General features: G+C 40.4%; 1 protein-coding gene across 1 annotated transcript in view; it reads left to right on the forward strand.

The window, feature by feature from the left end:
* Positions 1-651: 651 nt before the first annotated feature.
* The window catches only part of LOC127646810 (cytochrome c oxidase subunit NDUFA4), a 24317-nt gene continuing 4968 nt past the window's right edge, over positions 652-20000 (forward strand). Inside the window, exons 1-3 of the mRNA XM_052130714.1 lie at positions 652-741; positions 9417-9502; positions 14967-15027. Of these exons, the coding sequence (XP_051986674.1) occupies positions 700-741; positions 9417-9502; positions 14967-15027 (189 nt within the window). The 5' untranslated portion in view covers positions 652-699. The remainder of the gene's footprint in view (positions 742-9416; positions 9503-14966; positions 15028-20000) is intronic.

Here is a 20000-nt window from a genome sequence, read left to right on the forward strand (position 1 = left end):
CACACTGGAGGTTAAGTTGTGCACTAAATAGGGAGCAAGGGAGCATCCTATAGCTCTCTATAACTGTTCTGAGACCAGTGCAGACAGACAGCACACTGGAGGTTAAGTCATGCACTAAATAGGGAGCAAGGGAGCATCCTATAGCTCTCCTATAACTGTTCTGAGACCAGTGCAGACAGACAGCACACTGGAGGTTAAGTCATTCACTAAATAGGGAGCAAGGGAGCATCCTATAGCTCTCCTATAACTGTTCTGAGACCAGTGCAGACAGACAGCACACTGGAGGTTAAGTCATGCACTAAATAGGGAGCAAGGGAGCATCCTATAGCTCTCTATAACTGTTCTGAGACCAGTGCAGACAGACAGCACACTGGAGGTTAAGTTGTGCACTAAATAGGGAGCAAGGGAGCATCCTATAGCTCTCTATAACTGTTCTGAGACCAGTGCAGACAGACAGCAAACTGGAGGTTCATGCACTAAATAGGGAGCATCCTATATCTCTCTATGCAGTTAAGTGCTAAAAGTTAGAGGAGTTGTGTGCCTGCTTTAACTAAACTCACTAATCACTGTTTGGTTCTCAGGGGGTGGGCACTGCCAGTCTGCTGATGCCCATTGTGTTGGTTGAATAATAGTTCTGACCTCCTTACAGAACAAACGGAGTCTGTCTCTCGCTCAGAGTTTAGTTATCTGAAGGTGAACATGTTGAAAACTCTGTTCCGGCACGCTAAGAGGCATCCTGGGGTGAGATGCATTTCATTCATGTAATTGGAGTTTTATTTGATTATTTTGTGATAGTCAGAATAATTTTCCCTTCAACAACGAAACACTTGTGAATGATTGCAGTGAAAGTTGTGTTATCTTTTGTCAAAACTTTTCCACATCAATGTAACGCTGTTTAATATGTTTGTCCAACAGACGCTTGTTTTGTGAGCATTTCTATTGATTTCCTAATTGATTCATTTATTGTTGTCCAATTTTTCAATGTAAGCGTCACGAAAATGCTTTTCTAAAAACAGATTTTGTCACATTGATGTTGTTTTGTAGTGCTGGAGTTCACATAAAATATAAATAAAAAATGTATCCTTAAATATCAGGCAGAGTGAGTTTCATCGCAGTAAAAGATTAATTCTATGATAAATTATATATATAAATATTTATAATAAAAAAAAAAATTATAACAAATTTATAATGTTTATGTTTTTGTGTTTTTTTATTTTATTTATATCTTTTTTATGTTTATATATATATATATATATTTATAATAAAAAAATTATAACAAAAAATATGTATAAAAAAAATATATTTTTTTATACATATTTATTTTTATTTTATATTTTTATTTTATGTATATATGTTTTTGTGTTTTTTTATTTTATTTATATCTTTTTTATGTTTATATATATATATATTTATAATAAAAAATTATAATAAAAAATATGTATAAAAAATATATTTTTTATACATATTTATTTTTATTTTATATTTTTATTTTATGTATATATGTTTTTGTGTTTTTTATTTTATTTATTTTTTATGTTTAATTATATATATATATATAATAAAAAAAAGTTATAACAAAAAAATATATATATATACACATGTTTTTGTGTTTTTTATTTTATTTATATATATATATATATATATATATATATATATATATATTTATTATTTTTTTTGCAAATAAACCTTTCAAATGCATGTGACAAAACAACAACTATTTCTTCATTAGTGAATTATTGATGATCAAAATTCTTTATTTCTTTTGCGGGACACCAAATCTAGATAACTGACTGTTATATAAACACAACAGTGAACGATCATGTGTTTACCATTAACACATTGTAAACATTTGATTTTTATGTCATTTGTCAAATACAGTGAACTGTAACATTTGACAACATTTGGCATTTACTCATCATTTACTCACCCTCATGTCGTTCCAAACCAGTGTGAGTTTCCTCTGTGGAACACAACAGCCGATGTTTGGCAGATTGTCCAAGATAAAAAAAATTATATAAAAGCATCTTGAGCCCCAGTCAACATAAAAAGAAGCATTAAAAGTGAATCCTGACTGAATGCTCATTTTTATATTAACTATTCCTTTACGGTTTTATTTAAAGGGATAGTTCACCCAAAAAAATGATAATTCAGTCATTGTTTACTCACCGCTGTGTTGTTATTACTCATTATGACTTTGTCTTGTTCTGAACACAAAGAGAGAAATTGTGAATAAATGTTGTGCTCAGTGATGTCATACAATGGCAGTTTATGGTGACACCTCTTCAAGCTTCAAAAGAACACAAAAGTATCATTCAGAAGTCTAATTAATTATTCATGAGCTCATGATTGATATGAAAGTATACGATAAGATTTGATGAGAAACTGAAATATAATGTATTATTGAGTGTAAATGTTCACTGTTGATCTCCTATGTATGTTCATGATAGGACACGAGAGCAACGGTTCACGAAGACCCCTCACGACATTGGGGCGTTCAAGCGAAACTCGTTCTGTTTATCTAAAAACAGTGATAGTGACAACAGAACACAACTGCACAAAACAGAGAACAGAACTTACTAAACATGTCTGAAGAGTTTGTAGACGAAGAATTGATGCATTTCTATGCCCAGCCTTATTTCTTCTCAGAAATCAAACAGGAACATAGAGGAGCTGCAGGACGCCACAGTCACACCGTGTCCAAACCTGACGGCAAACGACACATGATAAAAGGGATATTTTCTGTGATAATCAGAGTTTTTGTTCTAACCAGCGGTGACGAGTGACGGGACATTCTATCGATCACTTGTTTACTATTTTCGGCATCACGCGGGTAACTCCGTCCACTGTGAACTGACACCGGTCCAAAAACTCTCAAAAATAAGGCTGGGCATAGAAATGCATCAATTCTTCGTCTACAAACTCTTCAGACATGTTTAGTAAGTTCTGTTCTCTGTTTTGTGCAGTTGTGTTGTGTTCTGTTGTCACTATCTCTGTTTTTAGATAAACAAAACAAGTTTTCGCTTGAACGCCCCCATGTCGTGAGGGGTCTGTGTGAACGGTTGCTCTCGTGTCCTATCATGAACACACATAGGAGATCAACAGTGAACATTTACACTCAATAATACATCAGATTTCAGTTTCTCATCAAATCTTATCGTAGCATAACAATCATGAGCTCATGAATAATTAATTAGACTTCTGAATGATACTTTTGTGTTCTTTTGAAGCTTGAAGAGGTGTCACCATAAACTGCCATTGTATGACATCACTGAGCACAACATTTATTCACAGTTTCTCTCTTTGTGTTCAGAACAAGACAAAGTCATAATGAGTAATAACAACATGTACATGTGAATGTTCATGTTTGGGTGAACTGTCCCTTTAAGGTAAAGTCTGTTTTTGACAACCTGCATTTATTGTGCAGTCAAAGCCTTTCTGAGAGACGGCAGGTTTCTCCACAAGATTGACTGAACGATCTCCGATAGGCAGTAAATAAAGTTGAAGTTTATTTGTTGTAGGTCAGAGGCAGCTGTTGCAGCAGGTGTTAAATCTGTCGCTCTCTCATGGCCAGCACACAGGTGTTACAGTGACTAACAAGTGTGACTTCACAAAGAAATGAAAACGCTTGATGTTTTCCTCGCTCAGACGTGAGAACACTGAACATGACACTCGTGAACAAGAGCGCCACATTATATGTGTTTATGTCAGTGTTGCTACATTAATCCCGTCTGTTAGACGTGTTCAGCATTTCACTTTCAAGAGTAAAAAGTTACTGATAGAATTTTCTTCACTTTACATAAAATGCTTCAAACATCATCATGAGCATCAAATGAGCGCAACATGACCATCGGGATCGAGTTTGGCGAGAAGTCACACTCCTGAATCACACAAATGAAACACATTGCGTTTGGCTCATGACACTAAAACATATTTGATAAGCTCATTTCCCTGGGGGATTATGCAAATAAATGTTAAAGGAGGGAAGATTTTGACAACTTAAGGCTAAAACTCCGACTACGTGTCCCTCAAAACGTGACAATACAGGCATGTGAGTTAAAGCTTCACATTTCCTCTTTATATTTATTTCTATTCTAATCCCTGTCATCATTTACACACTCACACACACACACGCACACAGACATGCTCACACAGACACACAAATACACACTCACACACGCTCACACAGACACACAAATACACACTCACACAGCACACACACACACACACACACACACACAAACACACAAATACACACTCACACACACACACACACACGCACACAGACATGCTCACACAGACACACAAATACACACTCACACACACACACACACACATATACACACTCACACACACACACACTCACACACACTCTCACACACACATATACACACTCACACACACACACACACTCTCACACACACATATACACACTCACACACACACACACTCACACTCACACACGCTCACACACACATATACACACTCACACACACACACACACACTCACACTCACACACACACACACACACACACACACACACACACACAGAGACACAAATACACACACACACACACACACACACACAGACATGCTCACACAGACACACAAATACACACACACACACACGCTCACACAGACACACAAATACACACTCACACAGACACACAAATACACACTCACACACACACACACACACATACACACTCACACACACGCTCACACAGAGACACAAATACACAGAGACACAAATACACACACACAGACATGCTCACAGACACAAAAATACACACTCACACACACACACACACACACACATATACACACTCACACAGAGACACAAATACACACACACACACACACAGACATGCTCACACAGACACACAAATACACACTCACACACACACATATACACACTCACACAGACACACAAATACACGCTCACAGAGACACAAACACACACACACACACACACACACACTCACACACACGCTCACACAGAGACACAAATACACACACACACACACACACACACACACGCGCACACAGACATGCTCACACAGACACAAATACACACACACACACACACACACATATACACACTCACACACACACTCACACAGAGACACAAATACACACACACACACACACACACACACTCACACACACGCTCACACAGAGACACAAATACACACACACACACGCACACGCACACAGACATGCTCACACAGACACAAATACACACACACACACACACACACACACACACACACACACACGCTCACACAGAGACACAAATACACACACACACACACACACACACACACAGACATGCTCACACAGACACACAAATACACACACACACGCACACAGACATGCTCACACAGACACACAAATACACACACACACACACACACACACACACACACACACACGCTCACACACACGCTCACACAGAGACACAAATACACACACACACACACACACACACACACACGCACACAGACATGCTCACACAGACACACAAATACACACTCACACACGCTCACACAGACACACAAATACACACTCACACACACTCTCACACACACATATACACACTCACACACACACACACTCACACTCACACACGCTCACACACACATATACACACTCACACTCACACATACACACACTCACACACACACACACACACACATATACACACACACGCTCACACAGACACACAAATACACACTCACACACACATATACACACTCACACACACGCTCACACAGACACAAATACACACACACACACACACACACACAGACATGCTCACACAGACACACAAATACACACTCACACAGACACACAAATACACGCTCACACAGAGACACAAATACACGCTCACACAGAGACACAAATATACACACACACACACACACACACACACACACACACACACACACATACACACTCACACACACGCTCACACAGAGACACAAATACACACACACACACACACAGACATGCTCACACAGACACACAAATACACACACACACACACGCTCACACAGACACAGACACACAAATACACACTCACACACACACACACACACACATACACACACTCACACACACGCTCACACAGAGACACAAATACACACACACACACACACACACGCTCACACAGAGACACAAATACACAGAGACACAAATACACACACACACACAGACATGCTCACAGACACACAAATACACACTCACACACACACACACACACACACACATATATACACACTCACACAGAGACACAAATACACACACACACACACAGACATGCTCACACAGACACACAAATACACACTCACACACACACACATATACACACTCATACAGACACACAAATACACGCTCACACAGAGACACAAATACACACACACACACACACACACACACACACTCACACACACGCTCACACAGAGACACAAATACACACACACACACACACGCACTCACACACACGCTCACACAGAGACACAAATACACACACACACACACACAGACATGCTCACACAGACACAAATACACACACACACACTCACACACACGCTCACACAGAGACACAAATACACACACACACACACACAGACATGCTCACACAGACACACAAATACACACACACACACACACACGCACACAGACATGCTCACACAGACACACAAATACACACACACACACACACACACACACACTCACACACACGCTCACACAGAGACACAAATACACACACACACACACACACACACACACACGCACACAGACATGCTCACACAGACACACAAATACACACACACACACACGCTCACACAGACACACAAATACACACTCACACACACACACACACATATACACACACTCACACACACGCTCACACAGAGACACAAATACACACAAATACACACACACACACACACACACACACACACACAGACATGCTCACACAGACACACAAATACACACTCACACACATACACAAATACACACACACACAGACACAAATACACACACACACACAGAGACACAAATACACACACACACACACAAGCACACAAATACACACACACACACACAAGCACACAAATACACACACACGCACACAGACACACACACACACACGCACACACAAATACACACTCACACACACACGCACACACAAATACACACTCACACACACACGCACACACACAAATACACACTCACACACACGCACACACACGCACACACACACAAATACACACACTCACACACACGCAAATACACACACACACACACACACACAAATACACACACACACTCACGCACACAAATACACACATGCACACACAAATACACACAAATACACACACTTACAGACACACAAATACACACACGCACGCACATACACGCAAATACACACACGCAAATACACACACACACACACACACACAAATACACACACACACTCACGCACACAAATACACACATGCACACACAAATACACACAAATACACACACTTACAGACACACAAATACACACACACGCACGCACATACACACACACGCACACACAAACACACACGCACACACAAACACACACGCACACACAAACACACACGCACACACGCAAATCACACAGACACACACATTTACACACACTCTGTGTCCTTGTCCACTCAACACACACACACACAGCATCTCTCCCTAATGCATAAAAGAGTGTTTGTGTGCTACAGTTCACTGCCGATCACACTGATTGACAGGATGACACACTTCCTACTGGAAGACCTCAGAGTGAGTGTGTGTGTGTGTGTGTGTGTGTGTGTGTGTGTGTGCTCCTTCACTTCACTATGAGCCTCACACAAGAGAGAGGAGGGTTACTTTAAAAATGAATTCTGTTACAAATGAGCAATTACTCACTAAAAATGTCATCCATCACTAAATAAAAGTAATGTAATCTACTTTGTTACTTTTGGATTACAACAAGACCTCATATACACAAACAGAGATGACATTAAACGGGAAAGTTCTGGACTGTCTTCATGCTGCGACCGCTTTAAGATTCTGGAATATTTCTTTACATCATCATCTTGCACTTCTTCAAGATAACCGCAGTTAATTCTGCTGCATATTACACGATCAAAGTCGTGCGATTAGAAAAATCCAAGTAGATATAACTGCAGATTTCCAAATGAGGGCAGAATCTCCAAAAGGGGGTGGGGATACTCCAAAAGGGGGCGGGGATACTCCAAAAGGGGGCGTTACTTCCACTCATGATGGAAAGAGTACGGATTTATTTTTGATCCAAGTAAAAGTAGCGTTACTGAAGAAATACTTCACTTGAGTACAAGTAGAAGTACTGAGAAATATTATGACTGAAGTAAGAGTAAATAAGAAGTTTACAGAAAAACTGCTCAAGTCATTTCAACACAACTCTCACCAGGATAAACCGGGAAGCAGATGTCAGATGCACAACACAAACACAAGTAAATCTCAGTCTCTAGTTTCAGAAACTCCTCACAGGTCCTAAACACCAAACACCTGCTGCTGGAGGATTCTGGGACACACAGAACATCTTAAGAATGCAACGTTTATTTAAATAGGGGTAGATAAAGTAGCAAGTAAACAAGATATCCCCGCACATCTCTCAAACACACTGTGTTAATGACTGACAGAGTTAAAACATTACCTACCTTAAAAACAAGAGACGTTTCCCTCGTACGGCTCTTTTCCAGAATAAAATGAAATATGCAGAACATCACAGTATTACAGTTCTTGTGTAGTGACGGGGCAGAAGAGAGATTGAAGACGACACCGGCATCAGTTTATACAAGCTGCCGTGCTCATGATGCTGAACCTGCGGGCTTCCGTAGAGCCGTACACAGTGCGTTTAACTTTATGTACATATCTAGAGCTTATAACTCTTCTTCCCAAAGAGAATCACACACACACACACACACACACACACACACACACACACACACACACAAACACAAACATTCACTCTCTCTCTCTCTCTCTCTCACACACACACTCACACATTCACAATCACCACGCATACACAAACACACACACAAACATTCACTCTCTCTCTCTCTCTCTCTCTCTCTCTCTCTCTCACACACTCACCACACATACACATTCTCTCTCTATCTCTCGCTCTCTCTCACACACACTCTCACCACACATACATACATTCACAATCACCACACATACACACACACACACACAAATTCACTCTTTCACTCACTCTCTCACACACAAACACACAGAAATACACACACACATTCACTCTCCCTCCCTCTCTCTCTCTTACACAAACACACAGAAATACATACACACACACACACGCACACACACACAAACACGTCTGATTTTTGTGCTCTTCTTCTTACAGCTCATCCCTCAGTTTTTCTTCATGTTTGTGGGTGTGAGTGGTGCATCTGTCTACCTGATCCGACTCGCTCTTGGGCCTCATGTCAGGTGAGCCGTCACAAACCAACATCAGAACAGCATCTTCTAGATAGAAGGGGGTTTAAATTATAGAGATTTCATCAAATCCTTCATAAAAGAGTCATGAATCAGTTCAGCCAGCGCCGAGGAGAATCACAACATCATGAACTTTCATTTAAAGAAAAAGTATTTAAAAATCAGACAAAAATAGAAAGATACAAGACTGTGTGCTGACCGCCTTTAATGAGGGAATGAACTACAATCCCATGATGCATTGTGAATGATGTAATCCAATTAAAAACAAATATATAAAACTATTGATATGAAGTCGTTCATTACAAGTATAGAACAATATAAATGTAACCTTCGGGACATTTTGTCTGTGTTAATGCCAACGGCATACATTTAGCCAAAGGTGTGTATTTGGGGGGAATTTTGCTATTTCAACCTCAGTTCCTATAAAACATCTATAATACACCTATAAAACACCTATAAAACATATAAAATACATCTATAAAACACCTATAAAACATCTATAATACACCTATAAAACATAAAATACATCCATAAAACACCTATAAAACATCTATAATACACCTATAATACATCTATAAAACATCTATAATACACCTATAAAACACCTATAAAACATATAAAATACATCCATAAAACACCTATAATACACCTATAATACATCTATAAAACATCTATAATACACCTATAAAACACCTATAAAACATATAAAATACATCCATAAAACACCTATAATACACCTATAATACATCTATAAAACATCTATAATACACCTATAAAACATAAAATACATCCATAAAACACCTATAAAACATCTATAATACATCTATAAAACACCTATAAAACATCTATAATACACCTATAAAACATCTATAATACACCTATAAAACATCTATAAAACACCTATAATTAACCTATAAAACACCTATAAAACATCTATAATACACTTATAATACATCTATAAAACATCTATAATACACCTATAATACACCTATAAAACATCTATAAAACATCTATAATACATCTATAAAACATCTATAATACACCTATAAAACACCTATAAAACATATAAAATACATCCATAAAACACCTATAATACACCTATAATACATCTATAAAACATCTATAATACACCTATAAAACACCTATAAAACATATAAAATACATCTATAAAACACCTATAAAACATCTATAATACACCTATAAAACATCTATAATACACCTATAAAACATCTATAAAACACCTATAATTAACCTATAAAACACCTATAAAACATCTATAATACACTTATAAAACATATAAAATACATCTATAAAACACCTATAAAACATCTATAATACACCTATAATACATCTATAAAACATCTATAATACACCTATAAAACACCTATAAAACATAAAATACATCCATAAAACACCTATAAAACATCTATAATACATCTATAAAACACCTATAAAACATCTATAAAACACCTATAAAACATCTATAATACATCTATAATACACCTATAAAACATCTATAAAACACCTATAATTAACCTATAAAACACCTATAAAACATCTATATTACATCTATAATTAACCTATAAAACACCTATACAACATCTATAATACACCTATAAAACATTTATAAAATACCTATAAAACACCTATAATACATCTATAAAACACCTATAAAACATCTATAATACACCTATAAAATATTTATAAAATACCTATAAAACACCTATAAAACATCTATAATACATTTATAAAACACCTATAAAACATCTACAATGCACCTATAAAACATCTATAATACATCTATAAAACACCTATAATTAACCTATAAAACACCTATAAAACATCTATAAAACATAATACATCTATAAAACACCTATAATACATCTATAATTAACCTATAAAACACTTATAAAATACCTATAAAACAACTATAAAACATCTATAATTAACCTATAAAACACCTATAATACATCTATAATTAACCTATAAAACACCTATAAAACATTTATAAAATACCTATAAAACAACTATAAAACATCTATAATTAACCTATAAAACATTTATAAAATACCTATAATACATCTATAATTAACCTATAATACACCTATAAAACATTTATAAAATACCTATAAAACAACTATAATACATCTATAATACATCTATAATACACCTATAATTAACCTATAAAACACCTATACAACATTTATAAAATACCTATAAAACAACTATAAAACATCTATAATACATCTATAATTAACCTATAAAACACCTATAATACATCTATAATTAACCTATAAAACATTTATAAAATACCTATAAAACATTTATAAAATACCTATAAAACTCCTATAAAACATCTATACTACATCTATAATACATCTATACTACATCTATACTACATCTGTGTAGCCTGGATTAACTGCAGAAGTTCACATTGATGCAACTGTCCTTGTTAATTGGCTGATGAAGGCTTTTATTGGCAATTAATTGATAGTCGATATATTCTATTATAAGAGTGTAGTCCATCATTAGTCCGAGGTGATGCAGACAGATATTAATGAGGTGCATCACAGTTCAACCGGCAGGTCATTTCAGTGAGGTCCATCCTAAATCCAAGGTTCAGACAATGGCATATGAAGTATCCCATGTCTTAAGGTTGGAGTTGGCATCAGTTCATCCTGTGAAGTCCATCATAATAGACTGAAGTGATGTTTGGCTGGCACAGGCAGCATTTAGTAGTCGTCACTAGCAGTGGAGTCCAACATGAAGCAGTGTTTTTAGTGTGTGTGTGTGTGTTGGGATGGATGTCAGAGTGTGTGTGTGTGTGTTGGGATGGATGTCAGAGTATGTTTAGTGTGTGTGTGTTGGGATGGATGTCAGAGTGTGTTTAGTGTGTTGGGATGGATGTCAGAGTGTGTTTAGTGTGTGTGTGTGTGTGTGTGTGTGTGTGTGTGTGTGTGTGTGTGTGTGTGTGTGTGTGTGTGTGTGTGTGTGTGTGTGTGTGTGTGTTGGGAAGGATGTCAGAGTGTGTTTAGTGTGTGTGTGTGTGTGTGTGTGTGTGTGTGTGTGTTGGGAAGGATGTTAGAGTGTGTTTAGTGTGTGTGTGTGTGTGTGTGTGTGTGTGTGTTGGGATGGATGTCAGAGTGTGTTTAGTGTGTGTGTGTGTGTGTGTGTTGGGAAGGATGTCAGAGTGTGTTTAGTGTGTGTGTGTGTGTGTGTGTGTGTGTGTGTGTGTGTGTGTGTGTGTTGGGAAGGATGTCAGAGTGTGTTTAGTGTGTGTGTGTGTGTGTGTGTGTGTGTGTGTTGGGAAGGATGTCAGAGTGTTTAGTGTGTGTGTGTGTGTGTTGGGAAGGATGTCAGAGTGTGTTTAGTGTGTGTGTGTGTGTGTGTGTTGGGAAGGATGTCAGAGTGTGTTTAGTGTGTGTGTGTGTGTGTTGGGAAGGATGTCAGAGTGTGTTTAGTGTGTGTGTGTGTGTGTGTGTGTTGGGAAGGATGTCAGAGTGTGTTTAGTGTGTGTGTGTGTGTTGGGAAGGATGTCAGAGTGTGTTTAGTGTGTGTGTGTGCGTGTGTTGGGAAGGATGTCAGAGTGTGTTTAGTGTGTGTGTGTGTGTGTGTGTGTGTGTGTGTGTGTGTTGGGAAGGATGTCAGAGTGTGTTTAGTGTGTGTGTGTGTGTGTGTGTGTGTGTGTTGGGAAGGATGTCAGAGTGTGTTTAGTGTGTGTGTGTGTGTGTGTGTGTGTGTGTGTGTGTGTGTTGGGATGGATGTCAGAGTGTGTTTAGTGTGTGTGTGTGTGTGTGTGTGTGTGTGTGTGTGTTGGGAAGGATGTCAGAGTGTGTTTAGTGTGTGTGTGTGTGTGTGTTGGGAAGGATGTCAGAGTGTGTTTAGTGTGTGTGTGTGTGTGTGTTGGGATGGATGTCAGAGTGTGTTTAGTGTGTGTGTGTGTTGGGAAGGATGTCAGAGTGTGTTTAGTGTGTGTGTGTGCGTGTGTTGGGATGGATGTCAGAGTGTGTTTAGTGTGTGTGTGTGTGTGTGTGTTGGGAAGGATGTCAGAGTGTGTTTAGTGTGTGTGTGTGTGTGTGTGTTGGGAAGGATGTCAGAGTGTGTTTAGTGTGTGTGTGTGTGTGTGTTGGGATGGATGTCAGAGTGTGTGTGTGTGTGTGTGTGTGTGTGTGTGTGTGTGTGTGTGTGTGTTGGGAGGGATGTCAGAGTGTGTTTAGTGTGTGTGTGTGTGTGTGTTGGGATGGATGTCAGAGTGTGTTTAGTGTGTGTGTGTGTTGGGATGGATGTCAGAGTGTGTTTAGTGTGTGTGTGTGTGTGTGTGTGTGTGTGTGTGTGTGTGTGTGTGTGTGTGTGTGTGTGTGTGTGTGTGTGTGTGTGTGTGTGTGTGTGTTGGGAAGGATGTCAGAGTGTGTTTAGTGTGTGTGTGTGTGTGTGTTGGGATGGATGTCAGAGTGTGTTTAGTGTGTGTGTGTGTTGGGATGGATGTCAGAGTGTGTTTAGTGTGTGTGTGTTGCGAAATGTGTGTTTATGTTTAAAAAAACAAGTGGCATTATGTAAACAAACTGGCATTTAATGTGTTAAAATCCTGCAAATGAATGAGTATTTGGTAGTTATTATCAGGACTGATTTTGGTTAAAAAAAAATAACCAATTGAATTTGGAAAATAATATTAATATTTAGGCAGTTTTTGGGGACCTCTGAGTAACAAGGATTAAGTTTACTGCAAAATATTCTGATATTTACAAACATACTGTACATGAAGGAGAGCGACTCGAGTGCATCCTTCACAGTGCATAATGGGAGTGGGCGGAGCTCTTAATGCAATTCTCTGATTGGTGGCTCTCTTCAGGATTATGGGTAGTGTAGTTCTGGACCAGGAACGTGATTTTAAAACTATTAAGTTGAAATAACGTGGACCGATGTCTTCAACAGAAGCATATACCATCAATTAACGTCCTCAGAGCTTACGGTGGGTCTGACTTTAAAGAAGTTATCGTTAAATAAATGAATTCCTCCATGGAAAAAATGACGGATTGTTACTTTCGGAACCAGACTGTCGTGCTCTATAGTGGGTCAACCGGTTTACTACACAACCTATTAACAGGCCTACTTAAACAAGTGATTTGTCTGATAAAAGGTTCAAATCGGCAGAAACTGACCATTTCAAAAGACCAAAAGCACCTGCTATCAAGAACAACTCTTATTTACTTTAATTCTGGTGTACATACGCTGATCTTCAAGCACTGTTTGTTGTTTGTTGTTGTTCTGCCGCTCTGTGAGAAACAAACTTTGCTTAATGAAGTTCGGCAATCTGCCAAAAATCTGCCCTCCTTCACCCTGATTGATAATTACCCTCCTTTATTTTAGCCTCCTTTACACTCACTCACCTTCATCCTCTCTGTGTGTGTCTCTCTCTCTCTCTCTCTCTCTCTCTCTCTCTCTCTCCTCATTCTGTCAGCTGGGACAGGAAGAATAACCCTGAACCATGGAACAAACTTGGCCCGACCCATCAGTGCAAGGTAAACAGCTCGGCGACTGCTCTGTGATCAGTTTGAGACTGACAGCGCAGACAGATCCGTCATCCCTGCTGTTCTTGGATCAGTCGACACACATCCAGCGCGTCCGAGAGTTTACTTTCCGACAGTGACAGTTGACATCGAGCGGCACTTTAGCAAACACGTCGGCGAGCCTTCGACAATTTCTGACGTTAACGGGACATGGAACATTTCATAGACGGCCGAACGAAAAGACAGTTTAACGGAATAGGTCAGACTCACAATTCTGACATCATTTACTCACCCTCATGTCATTCCAATAAAACACACATTTTAAAGAATGTACTGGTCACTCTTTTCCATGCAATTACACGGAATGGAATCGGAGCTTTCAATGTTAAAAAGCACCATAAAAGTAGCCAGAATTTAAGTCATTATTCACTGATAATCTTCCCCATTCAGAGAGTAAACAACCTGAGAACTGGAGAAGATAGTTTAGTTATAGGAACAGTTATAGGAGATACAGGATGCTTCCTTGCTCCCTATTTAGTGCACGACTTAACCTCCAGTGTGCTGTCTGTCTGCACTGGTCTCAGAACAGTTATAGAGAGCTATAGGATGCTCCCTTGCTCCCTATTTAGTGCATGACTTAACCTCCAGTGTGCTGTCTGTCTGCACTGCTCTCAGAACAGTTATAGGAGAGCTATAGGATGCTCCCTTGCTCCCTATTTAGTGCATGACTTAACCTCCAGTGTGCTGTCTGTCTGCACTGGTCTCAGAACAGTTTGAAATGCTCATTATGTTCATCATAACTCCATATAAAGCCTCTGAAAGACACATTTATCAGTTTTTAGATGCACTCATTTATTCTCAATGTTATAATGTACAGACAGTAAATATATAAAAATGCATTTATTAATGTTGATTAATAGAACCATATTGTACAGTAATGACATAATTAAATGTAAAATGTATATTAAAATGAAGTGAAATGACCCACAGATGTGTTCAATGTGAAAGTTCAAAATAATGAACATGTTTTTTACTTTTGAGGAATATTGTCCCAAAATCCTCATACGTGGACATCATGTTTATCAGCACGCTGACGCATCTGAAAAATAAACCGATTTTTTAAAGCAGTGCATCAAATGAAACTAGAGACTCTCCTCGTTACACCCAAACATCTTTCGATGACAAAACATAAAGCGGTTTCTTACCAGAGGCACTTTTGTTGGCGCTGCACCCGTAGAAGTGCTTCACAGAAATCAACTTCATGTTGTTGTGTCATGTGACTCGGTCGCCAGAAGTTTAACTCTTTAATGACAGTGTTGAGTCTTGTGAACAGTATTCAGTCAGTATAAATTAATTTAAACTATGTTTTGCGAATATAGCGAAGCCAAAATACACCGTCCACGCATGTGTACGCGGGGTTGCACAAGGTTAATGAACTGATGAGTCGGAGGGCAAGAGACTTAATGCTTCACTCGCGACTCAAACAACTCACTGATTCAATGAATCGGTCGCCGTGGATCTCAAGGAAGCAACTTTGTAAATGAGCCAAGACCTTTGCACTTTGTCCAGCACTGTCATTCATATGTTTTGTGAACCGAATGATCCGATTGGTTGAAAGGATCTGACTCAAATGTACGGATCGGCCACGAATCAGCCACCGCTAATGAACTCATGATGATGAATGCACAAGAGCTAGGGCTGATGTAAAGAGTCAAAAACGACACACATTTGAGTCCGTTCCTCACACAGATCTAACAAATGACTTTAAGCTTGAACGGTCCATTCCAGAGTGTTGCATGAAAAAGAGCAACCACGACATTCTTCAAAATATCTCCTTTTGTGTTCCAAACGGGTTATAATGACATGAGAGTGAGTACGTAATGACAGTTTTCACTTCTGTGTGGACTATCCCTTAAAGGATGTGTTTAGCGTTTGTGTCTGATTAGAAGGAATATTTTAATGTTTTAATTATTCTCATTTGAAACGGCAAAACATCTCGATCGCCTCAAACATTGAATGAAACGAACACAGAGAATGTGTGAGAGAGTTCATGACGGCATCTGATGTGTGTGTGTGTGTGTGTGTGTGTGTGTGTGTGTGTGTAGGTTTGGAAGGAAGTTCGGGCTCATGAAAGGTCACGCACGACTCAACATGTTTAATTCTCAAGATCAGCCAAAGGTCACACAGATTCTGCGTCTCGACAATAATCGTAATGAGGCAGAGAGAAAATAATCAATGAGAATATGAAAATATGTTGCTGTCACAGATTGGAAAAGTGAAAACACTGACATCAAAACAGATGCTACGAGACCTTTTCACAAAACAAACACACAGATGAAGGTTTTGTGTGTGCGTGTGTGAGTGTATATGTGTGAATGTGAGTGAGTGAGTGTGTGTGAGTGTGAGTGTGTGTGTGTGTGTGTGTGTGTGTGTCTGTGTGTGTGTGTGTGAGTGTGAGTGTGTGTGTGTGTGAGTGTGTGTGTATGTGTGTGTGAGTGTGTGTATGTGTGTGTGTGTGTGTATGTGTGTGTGAGTGTGAGTGTGTATGTGTGTGTGAGTGTGTATGTGTGTGTGAGTGTGTGTGAGAGAGAGAGAGAGTGAGTGTGCGAGTGAGTGTGTGAGAGAGAGAGAGTGTGTGACGGAGACCGAGCTGCACTTCCTCACAGAATGCCCAAAATATAAACGCATCAGAGACCACTATTACCCCAAAATTAATCAAATATTTCCCCAATTTAACACCTGTAATCCAACCCAAAAATGTGTTGCATCTTGCCACATCCTGAGGGACGAGCAGAGACCAGCAAACACCCAATAAACACACACTCACTCACAGCCGAAAACACACTCACTCACAGCCGAACACACACTCACTCACAGCCCAACACACACTCACTCACAGCCCAACACACACTCACTCACAGCCGAAAACACACTCACTCACAGCCCAACACACACTCACTCACAGCCCAACACACACTCACTCACAGCCCAACACACACTCACTCACAGCCGAAAACACACTCACTCACAGCCCAACACACACTCACTCACAGCCGAAAACACACTCACTCACAGCCTAACACACACTCACTCACAGCCGAAAACACACCCACTCACAGCCCAACACACACTCACTCACAGCCCAACACACACTCACTCACAGCCGAAAACACACTCACTCACAGCCCAACACACACTCACTCACAGCCGAAAACACACTCACTCACAGCCCAACACACACTCACTCACAGCCCAACACACACTCACTCACAGCCGAAAACACACTCACTCACAGCCGAACACACACTCACTCACAGCCGAACACAGCCGAACACACACTCACTCACAGCCGAACACACACACACTCACAGCCCAACACACACTCACTCACAGCCAACACACACTCACTCACAGCCGAACACACACTCACTCACAGCCGAACACAGCCGAACACACACTCACTCACAGCCGAACACACACACTCACTCACAGCCCAACACACACACTCACTCACAGCCCAACACACACTCTCACTCACAGCCCAACACACACTCTCACTCACAGCCCAACACACACTCTCACTCACAGCCCAACACACACTCTCACTCACAGCCCAACACACACTCTCACTCACAGCCCAACACACACTCTCACTCACAGCCCAACACACACTCTCACTCACAGCCCAACACACACACTCACTCACAGCCCAACACACACACTCACTCACAGCCCAACACACACACTCACTCACTCACAGCCCAACACACACACTCACTCACTCACAGCCCAACACACACACTCACTCACTCACAGCCCAACACTCACTCACTCACAGCCCAACACACACTCACTCACAGCCCAACACACACTCACTCACAGCCCAACACACACTCACTCACAGCCCAACACACACTCACTCACAGCCCAACACACACTCACTCACAGCCCAACACACACTCACTCACAGCCCAACACACACTCACTCACAGCCGAAAACACACTCACTCACAGCCGAACACACACTCACTCACAGCCCAACACACACTCACTCACAGCCCAACACACACTCACTCACAGCCGAAAACACACTCACTCACAGCCCAACACACACTCACTCACAGCCCAACACACACTCACTCACAGCCCAACACACACTCACTCACAGCCGAAAACACACTCACTCACAGCCCAACACACACTCACTCACAGCCGAAAACACACTCACTCACAGCCTAACACACTCTCACTCACAGCCGAAAACACACCCACTCACAGCCCAACACACACTCACTCACAGCCCAACACACACTCACTCACAGCCCAACACACACTCACTCACAGCCCAACACACACTCACTCACAGCCGAAAACACACTCACTCACAGCCCAACACACACTCACTCACAGCCCAACACACACTCACTCACAGCCGAAAACACACTCACTCACAGCCGAACACACACTCACTCACAGCCGAACACAGCCGAACACACACTCACTCACAGCCGAACACACACACACTCACAGCCCAACACACACTCACTCACAGCCGAAAACACACTCACTCACAGCCGAACACACACTCACTCACAGCCGAACACAGCCGAACACACACTCACTCACAGCCGAACACACACACTCACTCACAGCCCAACACACACACTCACTCACAGCCCAACACACACTCTCACTCACAGCCCAACACACACTCTCACTCACAGCCCAACACACACTCTCACTCACAGCCCAACACACACTCACTCACAGCCCAACACACACTCTCACTCACAGCCCAACACACACTCACTCACAGCCCAACACACACTCTCACTCACAGCCCAACACACACTCTCACTCACAGCCCAACACACACACTCACTCACAGCCCAACACACACACTCACTCACTCACAGCCCAACACACACACTCACTCACTCACAGCCCAACACACACACTCACTCACTCACAGCCCAACACTCACT

Source organism: Xyrauchen texanus, chromosome 7 (genome assembly GCF_025860055.1).
Source record: "Xyrauchen texanus isolate HMW12.3.18 chromosome 7, RBS_HiC_50CHRs, whole genome shotgun sequence".
NCBI lineage: Eukaryota > Metazoa > Chordata > Actinopteri > Cypriniformes > Catostomidae > Xyrauchen > Xyrauchen texanus.